The 18,281-nt window shown below is 50.1% G+C and overlaps 1 protein-coding gene across 9 annotated transcripts in view; it reads right to left on the bottom strand.

The window, feature by feature from the left end:
• The window catches only part of DLGAP2 (DLG associated protein 2), a 736,824-nt gene that overhangs the window by 145,098 nt on the left and 573,445 nt on the right, over positions 1 to 18,281 (bottom strand). For 7 of the 9 annotated variants that reach the window (XM_082443969.1, XM_082443964.1, XM_082443966.1 and 4 more), the window contains one exon: positions 2,993 to 3,058. The exons of 1 other annotated variant lie outside the window; for it this stretch is intronic. In XM_082443969.1, the coding sequence (XP_082300095.1) occupies positions 2,993 to 3,058 (66 nt within the window). Of the gene's footprint in view, positions 1 to 2,992; positions 3,059 to 5,695; positions 6,099 to 18,281 lie in introns of those variants that run through there. One more of the 9 variants, XM_082443967.1, reaches the window with a different exon arrangement.

The following is an 18,281-nucleotide window of genomic DNA, read 5'->3' as shown; positions in this document are numbered from 1 at the left end:
CTTTACTCATTTGTCTGTCACTAAAGAAGATTTTAGGGTTTTCAGTAAATGTCTCTCACCTTTCCTTGGAGTTTTTAGATACTGAGGCCAGTTGAAAAAAAAAAAAAAAGATTGGTATTTTGAACGGGACCAGAGGCAAATGTTCCTGCATTGTTTTATGCCTTTAACTTCTACCAGGCTGCAAAACGTCCCTCAGTGTTCTGTAAATGACAATGAGTCATTTCACTGCAATAGCATGAACATCATTATAAAGCGTTTTTAATTTTAATGTGGACGGTAGAATCAGAGACTCGGAGGAGATGTTAAAAGCCTATCCAGGGGCTTTCCTGGTGGCGCAGTGGTTGAGAATCTGCCTGCTAATGCAGGGGACACGGGTTCGCGCCCTGGTCTGGGAAGATCCCACATGCCGTGGAGCAACTAGGCCCGTGAGCCACAACTACTGAGCCTGCGCGTCTGGAGCCTGTGCTCCGCAACAAGAGAGGCCGCGACAGTGAGAGGCCCGCGCACCGCGATGAAGAGTGGCCCCCGCTCGCCGCAACTACACAAAGCCCTAGCACAGAAACGAAGACCTAACATAGCAATCAATCAAACAATCAATCAATCAATAAATCTTTTAAAAAAAAAAACAAAACCTGTCCAGTTTCACCCTCTCGATTCAGAGATGAGGAAACTGGAAAACCCAGTTTGGAAAATAAAATGTCTAAAATTATGGTGCTTGCTCTCAATTAGTTATTGTAATAACACTGGGAACATAACTTATACCTTCTCTCCTTCCTTCCTCCCCCCACCTTCCTTCCTTCTCTTTTTTTTAAACCTTCCTATAAATTATCCTTTCACACACTTTACATCAGCATTCCTGACCCGAGGTGCGAGTAAGAATCACGTAGGGAACTTTTCTAGATAAGAAGCCCACCAGGTACCAGGATTTAAATGCCCCCCAGGTGACAGTGACCCACGAGAGGCAGGTTGACCCTCATGTTTCAGCGAATGGGCTGCTCAAGATCCCTGGACCGCAGTGCGCATGCGCCTGGCGGGGGCACCTCGGTGCTAAGTCCACTGGCCGGTCCACTGGCTACTTGGCTCCATCCTGCCTTGCCCGACAGCCGATGTAGGGTTTCCCCTTCCCATCAGAACCCACCGCCGCCCACTCACCACCACAAGTGGGAAACTGGGCAACATTTCGAGAACTCCTTTGTAGCCAACGTCACCAAATCCTCCTGTCAGTTTCTTCCCAAGTCCTTTAAAATCTGACTGTTCTCATTATAACCACCAACCATCACCTCATGTCCACACTGTAGGAACGGCTCACTAAGTACTTTCTGTCCCTAAACATTATGGTGGCTTCTAAAAAAATTTTTAAATAGAATTACCATAGGACAAAGTAATTCCACCTCTAGGTGTCTCCCCAGTAATTAAAGCCAGGCCCTCGGTGCCCTCGGGCTGTGCCAGCCCAGGTGAGACAGCACCCCGAGTGCCACGTGCTGTCCAGAGGTGGACGGCAGCCTCTGAGTCAGCCTCAGGTTCCCGCTGCCACGGAGATGGAAACGTGGCCTCAGGATGCATAGGCCTTATGTTTTGGCAGGTCCCCCTCACTCTAAAAGCCTGTCACAGAAAAGAACTGGGGCCATAGACACAATTGTGATGCTGAAAAATCTTAGACCCAGTACAAATGCAGGTGAGCTATTGTCAAAGTCTCATGAAACAGAAGTCAAATGAGTCATCCATTCATTCGGAAGCTTCACAGAGTGAAACAAAAAATAACGCATGCTTATTCCAATGAGGTAGCCAGTATTCCTTCTAAATAAAGCGTAAAAATAATTTTATTGGCCTATTTCCAAGTAGAGAAAGGCCTGGATAGACTGGCAAGTTAGAAATAAATTTCTAACTCAATCATAGTGGATAATATACTGTCATTCTTTTAGGACTATACCTGGTTTCATAACTTTACATTGAAAAGCAAACTTTTTTTGGTTCTAATTTCCTTTAAAAGAAAGCACAGCTTTACACAAAAGGACTCCTGTGATTTTCAATATTATTCTTTGAGCCAGTCAAATGAGTAACAGATTCACTGGCTAAAGATCGGATATAAATTAAGAAAAATTCGAACTTAAATAGAAATCAAGCTTATGATCCGTAAGACGACCTCTGCGCGGTCACAGCAGATGGCCATCAGAAGCTGAGAAGGCAGCTGGAAGTCTTTGAGGCAGGCGAATAACCATGTTAAGTGCAGGGCCAGGAACCCAGAGCCACGGAGAGGGTGTCTTTTCTCAGTTACATTCAATGTGGATTTCATTCAGCCGTTTGATGCTGAATTTATCCAGCACTCCCCATTTCTAAAGGAGCATCTGCCCCGTTTCACGTAAGCCCAACTCCCTGTCAAATGGTGATGGCCAAATGCAGCTCCAGCTTCACTGTGTCTGTGGCAGCATACAGATAAAATTTCCACGTGATTTCAACCAGCACTGGGGAAGATAGAATGTGATAGTAACTCGGAGCTCCCTTGGAAGCAAGCATATAGTTGCATTCAGCACCCAAGCCACGTGGAGCTGGGCTTGCCTGGAGATATCGGCTGTTTTATGTCAAGTAACAGAGTTACTTGAGGAAAATGCAAACAAAAAAGCTTTTCCCTCCCTTAGATTGACTTAGGGTTTAGCGACGAAGGAGGGAAGGAGAGATGTGTCATTCTACATGTGCGGACAGGTCTCAATTATGTTAATGCAGCTTTACTAATAATATTAATTATGTAAATAACTGCCTTAATGATTAATCTGTGATGATCTGGAGAAACTGTGTTCTCATCTAGATCTTCCATAATGTTTACAAACCGCTATTTAAAAAAATTTCACTGCATCTTACTTAGTTCTCATTAGGACCCCCTAAAGTCGAACGTATACTTAAAACATTTTGTGGGGAGGGTCACCAGTGACGGACGTGCACGTCCCCCCCGCCTGGAACGCCCGTCTGCTCTGTGCAGCACCGGTGTGTACTCTACCTAGATCCTCCTCGGCCGGCCCCGGAAAGCTGATGCCCGGCTGGGCCAGGTCCCCGCCCTCTTCCTCTGCAAAGAGAGAAACAAAGTCACTTTTCAGTATGTTGCTGGGGTGGCTCGCGTAATCACAACGCATCCCCTACACGCCCCCCCCCCACCCGACACTCAGACACGAGACACGCTTTCCAGCTTACGCCACTGCTCGGAGCTGGCGCTTGGGGCCAAAGCCCAGGAACCACCACCTTTTCTGACCACAGGCCTGCGGGCGCAGGTGCACGTTTGCCCCACAGAGGTGCCGACTTAGGTGGCCGTGCAAGGGATTCTCGGCTACTCCTCGGTTTCCTGCAGACTTTGTAGACTTTGTCTGCATGTGAACTGGATTCTGTAAACTCGGCCGCACGATTGTTTCCCAGCTGGTGAGTCCCCTGTGAGCCCTACCCGGCCCTGAGGAGGCCTCCTCTGACGTCTGGAAAGTCTCGTACTACCTGAGGCCTCATTTGGCAAAATTCGAAGCCTGCAGTTTCTGTTCTCATCTTAATACTCGTTAACCTTAGGTCAATTTTGTCCAAATCTCATTTCCTTCTCTTGTGAGAACAGGTCACCGGCATTGATTTTCAATTGCTGGGTCTGTGATTAGTGCAGAAGCAGACACGGCATTCTTAGAGGGATACGTCGTGCAGCTGTACAAGGTCTCGGGGGTCATCTCACTCTGGCCCTCCCTACCCAGATGAGGCAACAAAGCCAAAGAGACAAAAGGCCTGGGCTCTTTGTCCAGCTGGCCCTGGGGAGCTGGACACAGACACATCAGTGGCCTTCCGTCCTGGGCTCTGCTCGGCGAGCCAGGCGCCTTGGTCTGCTGGCTGCTCTGGGTCCCACGGGTGCTGCCAGGTGGCTTAGACCTGCTGATGCCCAGGGACTGTCTGCCCCGCGCTGCACAGAGAGCGGGGCAGACAGCGGGTCTCCGTATGGAGACAGGGAGTTTCAGATAAGCTTCATATATGTGCCATCATTTGGGTGTGTAGTCCGTAAATATCATTCTAAATATAATTACATACTCAGACATGCGTTCACACAGGTTTCCAACATTCGCGAATAAGCTTTGGGCAAATATTCTAGTACGACATCCTTCTAGCAATCTTAAATACAGCTACCATGTTATAGTCGCTGGGGGCTTCGTTTTAGGACATTGTGATCAGCCCACTGACATTTTCACCATCTTCAAGTCAGCAAATAGGCACCTTCCACTTTCAGTAAGTTTACAGGACGTTAAGAAAGAAAGGTAGGGTTATTTGTAGTAAGGTGGGTGGGCCTAGAGTCTGTCATACAGAGTGAAGAAAGTCAGAAAGAGAAAAACAAATACCGTACGCTAACATATATATATGGAATCTGAAAAAAAACGGTTCTGAAGAACCTAGGGGCAGGACAGGAATAAAGACGCAGATGTAGAGAATGGACTTGAGGACACGGGGACGGGGAAGGGTAAGCTGGGACGAAGTAAGAGAGTGGTATGGACATATATACACTACCAAATGTAAAATAGGTACCTAGTGGGAAGCAGCTGCATAGCACAGGGAGATCAGCTCGGTGCTTTGTGACCACCTAGAGGGGTGGGATAGGGAGGGTGAGAGGGAGATGCAAGAGGGAGGAGATATGGGGATATATGTATAGGTATAGCTGATTCACTTTGTCATACAGCAGAAACTAACACCCCATTGTAAAGCAATTATACTCTAATAAAGATGTTAAAATAAAAAAAAAGAAAGAAAGGTAGGGGGATTGGCCATGAAAGATGATGTGGAATTTACCACATCTCAGGTAAACTGTGGTGGAATTTCATCTTATGGGGTCTCCCAGGCACTGCTTTTAAAACATATACAATATACATGAATATACATGTATATATGTCTAATAAATGTCTGTCTGAATTGGGGTAAGTACTTTAGAGAGAGCTTATTCGAATGCATTCACATAATTCAGCTGCGCCCCGTTTTTGATGGCTAAGAGTACATTTTGCACATTTGAAGTCTTGTTTTACTGCTAATAAGCCATCGATGACAAAGCTGGCTGGTCAGGTGACCACATTAAGGATAATACGAAACTGAGGATGGCATGTTTCATTTGTTTAGAAGCATAATGCAACAGGATGCACAGTGCTAAGTAGATACGGTTGCCACGGAGACTATGTTCACGTGGTCAGCATTATTAACTTGAAGACCGTCTACGTTAGGTGGGGTAGAATAGAATTAGGAGAATAAACCAAAACAGTGAACCTTCGATTTCGATCCCATTTGTTCTCCTTGAACACACATACACACAAACAAAGGGACAAGCTTTCCCAGTATGAATCTGAACGAGGAGCTAACATCACACAGTGGAACCGCGAGCACGCGCTGAACCGACAAAGACGCCCAGCGGACGCAGACGAACAGAGCCCAGCGCAGTGCAATCAGCCGGCAGCTTCACAAAAGGGCGAGTCTCATTATCCCCAGAACAAGACTCCAAGGACGCCGCCTGAGGCCGTGCGGAGGCCAGCCCTGGACTGTGAGGGTGGACGCCCCCAGCTGCACATTCCACCTCCACTCGTCCTTCCTCAGATCAGATAAAGTGAGGCCTCGGAGCCGCTACACTTAGGGAAAACCTTTCAGTCAAACACATGGAATGTGGGTTAAGGGCAAATGCATTAGACGTTTCTGTTTCTGGTTTTACCTCTTAGCCAGTTGAGCCTCATTCAAAGCGTGTGTTGGTGTCATTAGTGGCTGTGATCCTGCCTTATCCAGCCAGCTTTGTCTTTGCAGTTCACATTTTGTGTATCCGCCAGATACCTACTCACAGCCCAGAGCACTGATCTGGGCACCGTCCTGTTCACATGCACAGACGGGGTCCGCGGGCTGGTCACCCAACGTCCTGTGTCCGCAGCGGGACGAGAACGTCCGAGGTGACCGGCGAAGGAAGCACGTAGGGCGCAGGGCACGTCTCCTCCTCTGATACCTCTCGGTCCCCAAAGCTGCCCCTGCCAGGCTTACAGAGATGCGCCAACACGGGTTCTTCCCGATTCCCATCTCTGACCCAGCTTGCGCCACGGAGAGGAAGCATCTCTCCTGCCAATGCTGCACAGACAAGTGGCGGACCAGGGAGTAGCCCGGCTGGAGCAATGAGCCGGCAGCTCGTGAGACCCCCGGGGACTGCGACCGCTCCCCGGCCACACGAGCACACCACAGCCTGCGGGTGGGGGGGCGGGCAGTCACCGTGCCGATCACACATGTGAGATTAATCACGCTGTAAGATGAGGAGCGCCTGCATCGGACACCATGTTCACATTTCAGCATGTTTTCTTTGCAAAAATAGAAACGTGCCACAGACTGAAAACGTCTGGAAATCATCCACAGACATGTCTGAGTGCATCTAGTGAGTTCTGGTCTTCACTAGAGGATCGGCCCTTCGCTGTTAGGGCTCTGGGCCCTCCTCCCCGCACATTGGGTGCTGACAATACCTTCCAGATGCGTTCACCTTACGGATTAATCGTCTTATTTACCAAGTCGCTAACACATGACCTAGCGACTCGATGACACCTCTGGGTGAATTGTAAGCAGGTCTTTTTGTGGTTCTGGGCCACGGTGCTTCTTCAAAGGGTCAACGCCTAATTCCACGTGTGCACCGAACTTCTCCCAGATGAAATCCAGATGAGGAGGACCAAACGCGGCTGGTGGAGCTGACAGGGAGCTGATGTACCACCACGGAAACACCCCGTGGGCCCGTCTCTGAAATCTCCTGCACACGTCAGACAGTCGCCACCCTCGTCCCCTGCACCCGGGAGCCGCGGAAGTTATCCGAGAGAATCCTGACACACTGCATACGATCCAGGGCGTGGTCATCATCGCAGAGCACGACCGGTTTCTGCCGCCTCTTCTCACGGACGCACCGCTCACGCCCCCTCCAGGGGGACGGGGTCAGCTCGGGGTTCCCTCACGGTCAGACCTCACATGCACGTTCCAGGTGGCTGTGGCATCCACAATGTGCAATGAGGACCAGAGAGGCGGGCATGTCACCTGGGGAAGAGAGACACTGGACGCAGGGGGCCCTGCTGGGACAGAAACGAGAGCTGTGGGTACAAGAGCCCACAGCGGGCGGGGAGACAAGGAGGCCGGGATCCGAGGTCCCGAGAAGCAAAGACCCCACCTCAATGCAGACCAAAGTCGGGTCCCGAGTAAAGAACCCCCCAGTGAGGGTCAGAGCCAAGTGTGCTGGCAGCACCGTGTCAGAATGAGATCTGGCTTCACTGCGCTGAGAGCGTGGCCGTGGGAGTGTCTCCTGCTTCACGGAGAGGGTCCTTCAGGAAGCGACAGGGCCGAGCACCTAACACAGCCCCTGCCCCGCCCCCGCCTTCCTCTCGTCCTCCCGCTGGATGCGATCCAGGACTCGGGCCCTTTTCCGGTCTCGGGAAGTGAGGACTGGCTTCGGGACCACCAGGCAGCACCGCTGGGTCTGCTTCCCAGCTGGCTTTTGGTCATTTGGCCAGATATGGGTGAAGCAGAGAAGAAAAGCGCTACGTGTGATAATGTGTGTGCACATGTGCAAATCCTCAGGCCTCCATTGCCTCACTTCATTGACCCGACCGACCGCTCTGCAGTTATGGCACGAATGGTCCTCTGCCCTGACGGATGCAGAAGTCGAGGCCCGGGAGGTTCCGTGCCTTCCCTGACGTCACGTTAGGGGCGGATTCCCGGAGGCTGAGCCTGGATTGATGGAAGTTCCGGCTCTTTCACCCCGCTGTCTGGGGGCATCTGTTTGGAGGCGTCAGCAACGTGACCCTTCATTTCTTAAAGACCTGACCCACGAACGCCCCGCTGCCAGGCTCAGAAAAGAGTAGGGAGGACACACACTTCCAATCTTTGGGCTTCTAAACCCTCTTAAGCACAAGTACAAATTATACCTTTTGAGGGGGAAAGTTGTCTCTAAATCATGCCCACTTGGAAGCAACATTAAGAAAGAATTAGAAGGAAAAACACTGTTTATACATGAAAAGAGAAATTGCTCATAAGAAAACACCAGATTTCTTGGTGTAAAGGAATACAATACTGTTACTACCTCATAAACACCAAGAAAATGAAATGATACGCTTTGTCCACTGTGCCCAGGACTTTGCAGCAGGTCTTGCTCCAAATGGTGTTTTTACTCATGTGCTTAATCAGTTTTCCCCCACTGTGTCCCTGTGGGCAGAGAGGGGGCAGAGACCACTGTCCTTGTGGACACAGTGGCCACAGGCCTGGAGCAGAGAAGTGATTCGCCCACAGTCCCCAGCAGAATCGTGCTTTCTGATGGAGATTTTCAGTAGCACATCCTTTTTTTTTTTTTTTTTTTTTCCCAAATGACGTCTACACAGAACTCCAAATATAAGAAAGGATGCTATGGGTGCAGTCTGGGAGCACTGGGACAAGAAGGGGATGCGGTGGGGTGTCTGCCCCCCTTTTCTTCTCTTGCCGCCTTCGGAGCTTCTCTGCAGAACCCAGAGCGGCCGGGACACACGGCTGCCCGGGGAGACCACAGGGGTGAGTGACTCTCACTTCTTTTTGTTGCTGGGATGATACCTTTTGAGCCGAGGGTAGTAGCATGTGAAGCTTTTGCTGCTGAATCTAGGTTCCAAAGTCTGACTGATGTTACCAAAGACCCTCCACCATGCCCACCCTGAGTCCAGCTGCATCTCTGGGTCTTCCCTTGGGATCGGTCCCTCTGACGGTCATTTCTTTCCTGTTCCTTTCCACCCAAGCCCAGGGGACCGGTCTGGCTCAACCCACCTGGGCTCCATGCACTCGGCCTCTTCTCCAGCCTCACTTCACCTGATCCACCTGGTCTACCCGCTCACTTCAAGTTCACTCACACCTCTGACCCCGCCCAGATCCTCTGCCAACTAAAGAAGGTCACTCGCATTGGGCTCTACAAGGACTGAGCCACAAGCCACCGTAGCTGCTGACCTTCAACCCACCGTTGAGAGGAGTCCAGGGCGGAGATCAGGAGGGAGGCACTCTGTGCTCCAGGAAAACGCGTGAACAGGCCTTCACATAGTTAGGTATTTTCAGGAGATATTACGAAGCCAAATTCTCGCACCTCCCCATACTCAGAAAAGTGCTAAGACCATTAACTAAGGCATGTGCTCCTGTGACCAACAGAAGCTTCTAGCCAGCTGTGTGCTTGGTTGCACGCACCCTTTGCCTGAATCACACACGTGCTCACCTCCCCCAGCTCCGGGGAGCAGGTCCTCAGAGCCACCGGGAGGCTGTCTCCAGCTCATCGTCCCCGGTAAGTCCCCGAATAACCCTGAACTCACAGCCTCAGGTGGTGCGTTATTTCCCAGTCTCCACCTCCGACCTCTCCTCAGTTAAAAATGTGGCTTGTGAAAATGTCTCCTGACTGTGTGACTGGTTGGAAACTCCTCCTGGTGGACAGAAAGGGCACAGGACACGGAGCCACGGAGTCAGGGTGACGACCACGGGTGGAGTGACCGAATCTCCAGGTGTGACACCCGGCAGCTACTTCTGGACGTGCCCAGGAGATACTCTGCAAATTCAGTAGGTGAAGAAGCCACCCACAAAGTTCGGCGATCTGACAGTTTGCCCAATTTCTAGATTCTTCTCCGTCTTTAAAAGTTTGCTCTGCAGAAAGCACTCAAGTCCCCATTTCAGCCGTTTCCCTAACGACAGGATTTGAAGCTGCTCAAATTAAGGGTTCATCTCTGCTCCTCGAGGATAAAGACACTGATTAGTGCGACCAGCCCCTCCTCCTCACAGCTGCGCCTGCAGCATGCATCCAGCCCCCGCCAGGACCGCTGCTAATGGCTTTTCTCTGAAACACATAAAAATGCTCATAATTTTATTTTGGACCAAAGATCAAGCCTCAGAAGAAGCTGCCTGAAAGTCTGCAGAATTTTCACTCATAGTTAAGTGTCACTCAGGTGAGAGGAAAACTTGGGGTCACAAGAGGAGCAGCTGAAGTCCCGATGGCGGGTGTCAGGGTTCACACCCCTCGGACCCGGGCAGGGGAGTGGCATCCCTTGTTTGCAAACTTTGAGGGCCTCACCACGCATTCAAACAAATCACAAAACCGTCTTCCACAGGAATTCACGTGCGACTAAGGGCAGCACACACTTCACTCTGAATTTCTCTGGACTTGGAAAAGAGAGGAAAAAATGCTGAAGTAAAAGGCAGACTTTCTTATGTAAGAAAGAAAGCTTCAGGCTGAAACGTATCTGTCTGCTGTTAAACTTAAACATTAGTCACTTCAAAAGTGACGTTAATTATATTTTATATAATATGTTTTAAATCTAAATTCCAAATGAATGTAGTGTCAAATCCTCTGCACTACCATCTGTATTTAATAAGGTTTTACACCCAAGTTTGCTGGGAGATATGTCCACCACGTTTAAACTGGAAATACAGTTCTAAGGACAGAGTAAAGGGCATTTTACAAAGCTTAGAAAAAGCTGTCCTTTGCAGCCTGAGCTACTGCTGCCAGACCCTGGGTTAGGTAACCACCTCAGAGATGGGAGTGAACGATGCTGAAACCAGACACCTTCTTTATCTCTGACGGGTGGTTTTCTGCTTGTTCATCAGAAGTTCCTGGGTAGGGCGGCCAGAGGACATCCACGCATTTGAATTTCAGATAAACAAAGAATAATATTGAAGTATATCCCAAGCAGTATCTGTTGTGTATCTGAAATTCAAACTTACCAGGTCATCCTGGATCTTTATTTGCTAAATCCTGCCTCGATGCCCTGGGGGCTTTGAGAAGAATGCAGATGCTCTGGCCTCAATCCTGGAGGTTCTGGGTGGCCCGGGGTCAGTTCACCTCACTCCAGAGGCGACTTTATTATGCAGCCGGGTTGAGAACAACCAACTTCACAGAATGAACAAAAGCGATGTATTCAAGGCCCCCATTCCACCCTCCCTCCTCCAGCTAGGAACAGGAGGCCTGACCGCCCTGCGCCCGTAGGGTCCAGGTGGCTGCCGTCCTCGGCCGCTGGGAGGCCCAGCGTGGCCCTACTCCCCGCAGGCACCTTCCGGAGGTGTTGACTTCATACCGAGACAGAAAGTGGGGCACCTTCTGGAGATGCTGACTTCATACCGAGACAGGGAGTGGGATTCTCTGCTTGGAAAACTCTCTCCCACTTTCTTTGTGATACCACCTACTTTCTGGAGAGGAGTTTTCCAGCATTTTAATGTTATAAAAAGCCACAATGTTAACTTTTAAACACTCTAAATTCTTTGTTTTAATAGATCTTTATTGGAGTATAATTGCTTCACAATCCTGTGTTAGTCTCTGTTGTACTCTAAACTGTTCATTTGACGTATCATCTTAATTTTCTACACTTGATGAATTTCCGGCATCTCTTGGCTCCTTCCAGATGACGTCCACCCGAGCGCGAGGGGCTTTGATGACCCAGGAGTAACGAGAGCTCCAGTAATTTTGTGTCTTTTCCTGGATTTTGTGCAAGTGACTCGAGGGTAAGTAGTGACGCTCTATCTTTTTCCCCCTCTAACAAAATTGGCAAGCCTTGATTTTCAAATATCCAATTAAAGCAGAATGGTTAAATAAATTACGGAACAATCACAGCATGGGATGTTAGAGAGCTTTTAGCCATTTTAGAAATTCCCGATGTAATGCTAAGTGAGACAGCCAAGATGCAAACTCTGAGTGCTTCACGATCCTCGTCTGCTCTGGAAAAAAGACGGGGGCCGTTTACCAACATGCCAAGAGTGACTGTCTGCAGTTGGAGGGATTATGGCCACGTTTTATTCTTCTCTTTAAACTTTTCGTGCTTTCCAGATTTTCTTCGACAGGCCTGTATGCGCTTTATAAATACAAAGGGGATTATAAAAACACTTGGTGTTCAGCAGTCTCCAGTAAAACCAACATCTGTTTTCTTCTTTGCTGGAATTAGATGGCCCGGTTCCCAAGTCCACCTTCTTTCCTATTCCGCGTGTGGGCATTAACCGCTTCTCTGCTTGCTGAACCGTGCGGCCCCTCCAGGCTTAGGTGGGCGTGGGATTAGGATCTGTCTTTGGGAAAGTGACGGGGATAAAATATGTCCTCGGCATTTTTACTTTCACTGTCTTTCTTGGGTGTTCATGTGCCCGCTCTCCTTTCCTAGTTCCTCTTTAAGACACTCCTTTTCCTGAATCAAAATCTGGGCTCAGAAAATAAATGTGCTAAACTCATTCCCAGTAAAGTGCAAAGGGACCCGATCAGCCTCCTTGAGCACGGCCTCTGCATCCAGGGACTGTCTGTGCCCAGAGGGACGGGGCCTGCTTTGGACACCACCACGCAGGGGGTTTCACCCCGCAGATCACAGCGGGGAAGGAGGGCCTGGGCCGTCCACCAGCCCCGCTGCGGCCGTGCCGGGACCCCGAAGGACCTGCTATACAGCACAGGGAACTATATTCAATATCCTGTAATAAACCATAATGGAAAAGTATCTGAAAAAGAATATATATATATATATATATAATAGATATAGATAGATAGATAGAGATATATATAACTGAATCACTTTGCTGTACACCTGAAACTAAAACAACATTGTAAATCAACTATAGTTCAATTAAAAAAAAAAGAAAAAAAAGATATCATTTATTTATTTTTGGCCGTGCCACACGGCATGAGGAACTTCATAGCATGAGGAACTTCCCCGACCAGGGATGGAACCCGGGCCCCCTGCATTGGAAGCGCGTTGTCTTAACCACTGGACCGCCAGGGAAGTCCAAGCCATCATTTAAAAGGTAGCATTTTCACATTTGCTGTTTCACTGGACCTAGCGCTTCCTGGAAGGGGACCTGAGAGGGGTCATCTGAGGGGAGGGGTCCAGAGGCGGCCGTCCCCCCCGGCTGTGTGAACGACACTGTCCCAAACCTGCCCATACTCAGCCCCTGAAATCCCCCCCCCTCACTTCCACCCCATACCTGCCTGCTGACACCAAGTGCTGGCCCTGTGACTCTGAGACGGGACCCACACCCTCGAGGGGCCCACAGTCTGGCAGGAAAATTACATGAAACAGTGACCGCAGGGCCCAGAAAGGAAGGGCAGGAACAGGTCTTCGCGCGGACGAGTGCCATCCCGTGTGGCTTTCTGGATGAGGACGGTGACTTCATAGGGCACCTAATTTAAAAATACATTTTTAACTCCAGTCACTCCGGAGTTAGATGTATCATGTTCAGCTGTTACACAGACTTGAATAAACTCAATTATGTACAGAATTCATCATATAAGTCTATACATTAAAATGTTTCCTAGCCAAAATGTTATGTTGATTCTTACTTTCTAAAAGAAAGAAACTTTGGAAATTTGATTTGTGGTCGGTTGTTTCAGACCCTGAATCTTCGTAAACACCCACTTTTAGTGCCCCTTCGCCGTCAAACTGAATTTTGATCTATATCCCCAGGCCTGCCATGAGTCATTTATTCCTCTTTGGATATTAATCAAAGTGAATCACATTTGTTAGAAAATGACAGATGAACCCGGTTACCATTATGCATCGACAAATCACGTCCAAGGCGTCACTCTTCCGTTTTTGAAATACATCACACGACAAGTTTACTCGCAAGAAACCAAATAAGTACAATGTTTCACGACAGCACCTGGATTGCAATACATTTTTAAAGCCCTCGGATTCCAGATCGATTCTGGTTTAACAAATGATGTGGTCCTTGACCTGAAACCCAACCAGAAGTGGCGCCCCCATATTGTTTCCATCTCCGAAATGGCTGGTCTCCTGGGTCAGCCGGTGACATTCAGAGAGTGGAGACGCCAGCTTTCCCATCTGTTGGTGCTTCAGGAGATTAACAGCGGCAGGACTCATGCATTTTAGCATTTTAATGCCGTGTTTGTGACACAAGTGTGTGGTTCTCAACCTCCTGGTTCACTGGCAGTGAATCTGTCTCCAGCAATTTGTGTTTTCTATTATGAAAAACCCTGGCAATTTCACCCCACTTGGCAGGAAGCGCTTTGCTGGCTCAGAGCTGGAAGAGCCAGAAGCGATGGATGACGGGGACTGATCAGCGGTGCGGGGCCCGCGAGGAGAGTGGCATAGGGGTCCCTGTTCCTGGGGACACGGCATGCGTCAGCTTGCCTGGGGACGCGGAGCAGACAACCTCCCCCCAGGACCTTCCCCTCTCCAGGCAGGACCACTCTCAAAGCTGTTGGGAACACAATGGACCCCATCCACTTGATGGTGTTGCCGTCCTTTCTAAATCACAGGGACCGGCCATCTCCCAGCTCTGAGCCGAGAGTCCCGACCTTGTCCCGAGCACACTTCCTTCCACCTGCCTGGGCTCCACTGCCTTTTACAAACGCCAGGGGAGCCCAGGACCCTTAGCGGAATATTTGGCATTAATACACCTTCACCTTGGACTTCTCCATGGAAATCCAAAGGGCTCTTGCGGGATGCTCCTCATTTGTCCCTTCCCTTCCAGCGTGAAGGCTGAGCCACACCGGGAGGTCTGGCCGGAGTACACGGCCTGGTACCGAGGGCCCGGGCAGGGATGGGGTCCGGAAGAACACGAGGCGGAGAAGAGACCCTGAAGACAGGCACTGCCTGCTTATTGGTTTTCTGCGACCCACCTGAGCCCTTCAGAGGCTCACCCTGTCCTCCACCTGTAAGAGGGCCTGAGTGCCAGACCGCACCCGGCCCCGGCGGCTGAGCTTGTGCGTCTCCAGGAGGACCAGCGCGGTGCCCGCCCCCAGCCATGCTCACACGCCCTGAGCTCGGGACACCCAGCTTGCCCCACATCTCACTGGCTGTCTCCACCGAGAGAATGTTTGCTCCTCGATCACGTTCCTGAAATCTGTGCCTCTCCTGCTTCTCCTTCCCACGTAGGGCATCATGGCTGGCCCATTCTAAACTGGTCTCCCGGGAACTTGGCAGACACATGGTTGCTTTCAAACACACTTTCTGCATGTGAATGACAGGTGAGTCCTGCCTGAGTTCTAAGGTGGAAAAACTAGAGAAAACCTGCAACTCATTAACCGTGTTTACAGTGTACAGCGGGTCTGGCTAATCAACCCGATCTAAATTATACCGAAAAAGCTTATCATAATTATCTGGCAAGATGAGAGAAAAAGATGAGACAAAAATACATTTTTTTCTTACAGAAAAATAACAGGGCAGCTGCATTAAAATCATCCCAATTTTCCAAGTCGTTTCTGAAACCGCTTGCCAAGGCGAACTCAGCGTCCACACAGCTCTCTGAGGCTCCGTGAAAGAGACCGTGGAAACGCCTGATGTTAATGGATAATCTTCACCCTCAATTTATTCATTCTCATCGAAATTGAAGACAACGCCTCCTTACTGACATGGCAGCCACGGTGGCAAAACAAAGTTTCTGCAGGGCAGATGTCAGCGAGAAAAAAGGGCGGGGAAGTCAGGGTGGAAGGTGTGGTGAATTGTTAAGGGGACAAATCAATGTTCCATTGCCAGAAGATTTCGATACAGTCTGATGACTCAGTTTGAGAGGAAATGAAAGCATCTCAGAAACCATAAAATGATCTATCGTTGTCCCCGTTCCTCTTATATTTATGGCCAGTTAGGTCTGGTTTAATTTTTCACGGAGCTCCCATGAGCGTTTATGTACTAACAACATGAATGTTTTTGTATCAGATGCTACAGCCATTTGGAAGAGAAATCCCCTCCCAGCTTATACCTGGGGTCTCCGTTAGCTTCACGGGCTGCAGTGAGCAGGAAGGACCCTGGTGCTTCCAAATCAATTTGAACCCCCTTTGAGTTTCTGGGTCGGAGTTCTGGACTATCACCAATGATAAAGAATTAAAGCCCCATGAAGGACACTTGGGGTCATTGGGATTTCCAGGGACAGAACCTTCCACTGTAGGTCTAAGCCACTAGGTCTAGAATTTTCCTTTTTTTCACGTATTTCTGGGCGATAAGGATCTAAGGAACTCATGTTAGCATCTTAAAAGAATCACCATTGATGTTTCTTTTCTAAATCAAATCAGAAATGTTGAATTCTAGAACTCAAGACCTTTTATCCTGCTGGACCAGAGCAATGATACTGGTCTGATTGCTGAACAAGAGGTCTCCAAAAACTACACCAGTCCACACTGTAATAATCTCAGAAATCCACAGAGACTGTCAGGGTCTTCCTGCTGTCTGGTCTCTCCACATCTCCTCAATGGGGCCAAGCCTCTTCTCTCCTCTTCCTCCTGCTGCCCCCTCCACACCATGGCAGCTTCGCGATGGGCACCATGCCCTCATCCCATGTCATGCCACACCCGCAGCCAGGCATATAGGACTCCTATCTTTGTATAAAAAAAGGAGTTTGATTACTACCTATCACTATTGCTATTTTTGAATCTAATAGATCCTAATCAGTCAAGAATCTTGAGCAAAGGACAGTTTCCAGATGCTCACAAACCACCCCTTGTTCCACAATGGTCCTGGAAGCGTGCTCCCTGCCTTGTCTTTCTTCTCCCTGGAGAAGCCCCAGCAGATCCATCTCTGAGCCTCCTTCTCAGAGCTGAGCCTCTCGGAGCCGTCAAGGCGGACCGCCAGGTGTGCGTCACCTCGTGCAGCAGCTGGAAATTCTGAGATCGCGCAGGTGGCATCACCTGCGTCTAACTGGTCTCTGTCCACTGTGGCCCCGTCCCCGCCTGGTGGAGCAGATGCTGTAGCCATACTTCACTGGATTCCATCACTTCCTCACGGAAACCTCCTGAGCTTCTCAAGGCGAGAATTCTCCAGGTCATTCAGGGACCCTCCCATCAGCCCCAAACGATCTCCTCCAACTGCCTTAGGAAGGCCAAGTCCCTGCTGGTCGCTGAGCCTGCCTCTGCCCGCTGGCCGTGCACGGTGCCCTCCGGCCCCGGTGCCAGGTCCTGGACCCTCTCCAGCCCCGGGGAGTGGGGTCCGGGCCGGGATAGCCGCGTGCGCTCCTGGGCGGCCTTTCTTGGGGGCCCGAGGTGCTGCCCGCCGGCCCTCCCCTGCATCTGCTGCCTCGCCAGCTCCCACTCCTGTGACTTGGACTCAGCGTCCAGTGTGGAGATGACCGTCCTGCCGGTGGCCACGCTCTGGGGGACCACATACTCCACTCACTGTTCACGACAGGGACCCTGATGGCTCAGCTGCCCAAGGACGCGCTCCGGCCAGCAGTCTGTCCCCGGTTCATTGGTTTGGCGGCGGGAGTGGGGCCGGGAGCCCACAGAGCAGCAGGGGCTGGACGGGGACGCGGGGCCGGCGGCCACCGCCCTGGGCCTCATCCCTCAGGGTAAAGGCGGGGGGTTCAGTGAACATGGACCCTCCTTGCTAACTGCACGGTGTCTCCTACAGCTGTTGTGAGAATAACAATGATGAGAAGAATGTATGCAAATCGCCTGACAAAGCGGATATTCGATAAATTCTGACTACTATGATTTCTCTAAATTCTTTACAAAGTAATGCACTGAATTTCAACAAATGCTAAACTGTAGTTCAAGTATAAACACAAAAACTAAGCATCAAGAGACAGAGGGTAGGACGCACAAGTGGGTACAAAGCAGGCCTGGCTGCGGGTTAGTAACAGGTAAGAATGGATCAAAATTCATCTCCGCTCTGTCCTGTCTGGGCACCAAGAAGTAGACCAAATGGCTCTTCAGGTTTCTTTTAAAAGGAAAACCATGACCAGGGAAAGCCATCATTCTGGATTTAAAAGTATCTTTGAGACCCATGTATCCTGAAGCACACAAGATCTGATAAAACTAACACAATTTCCCCCATGCTGTCGCGTAAGCAGATGCTAGGGTGACATCCCACCAGGGCACGGACGGCTCTCTTCTCTGTGAGTGTGAGTGTGGTCATGTGCTGCCCTCCTGAGGAAGATGGACTTGATCCGGTGGAAGTGCCGAGGCCCTAAGGGTCATAGGTCAGGGGCCAGTCCCAGGAATCTCCTCCCGGCTGGTCATTCTCAACGATGGTGGAGACGTGGCCAGGTGACCGTGGCCAGGTCCACTGGAGAGGACAGCGGCTGGGGCCCAGAGGAGGCTCAGCACACAGAGGTGCCCAGGATGAGGTTAATTTCTGGGCTGGCCCAGGAATCAGAGGTTTTTAAAATTCTTTTTCCAAGAGTTTAGTGGCTTAGACAATAAAATCCAACAAACTGTCATCTAACTCTGACTTTTCCTCCTAAGATTTTTCTGCTAAAGGCTGTGCCACTGGAAAGAAAAGTGTGCTTCCTCTTTCCAGCTCAGGCCGGTGGGCGCCATGGCTGGTGGGCCGTCTCTCGGTTTCGCAGGCTCGTGGCCTCACACGATGACCTCG

This window comes from Balaenoptera physalus (assembly GCF_965194825.1).
Source record: "Balaenoptera physalus genome assembly, chromosome: 21".
Taxonomy (NCBI): Eukaryota; Metazoa; Chordata; class Mammalia; order Artiodactyla; family Balaenopteridae; genus Balaenoptera; species Balaenoptera physalus.
This window is presented reverse-complemented; position numbering and strand designations above follow the sequence as displayed.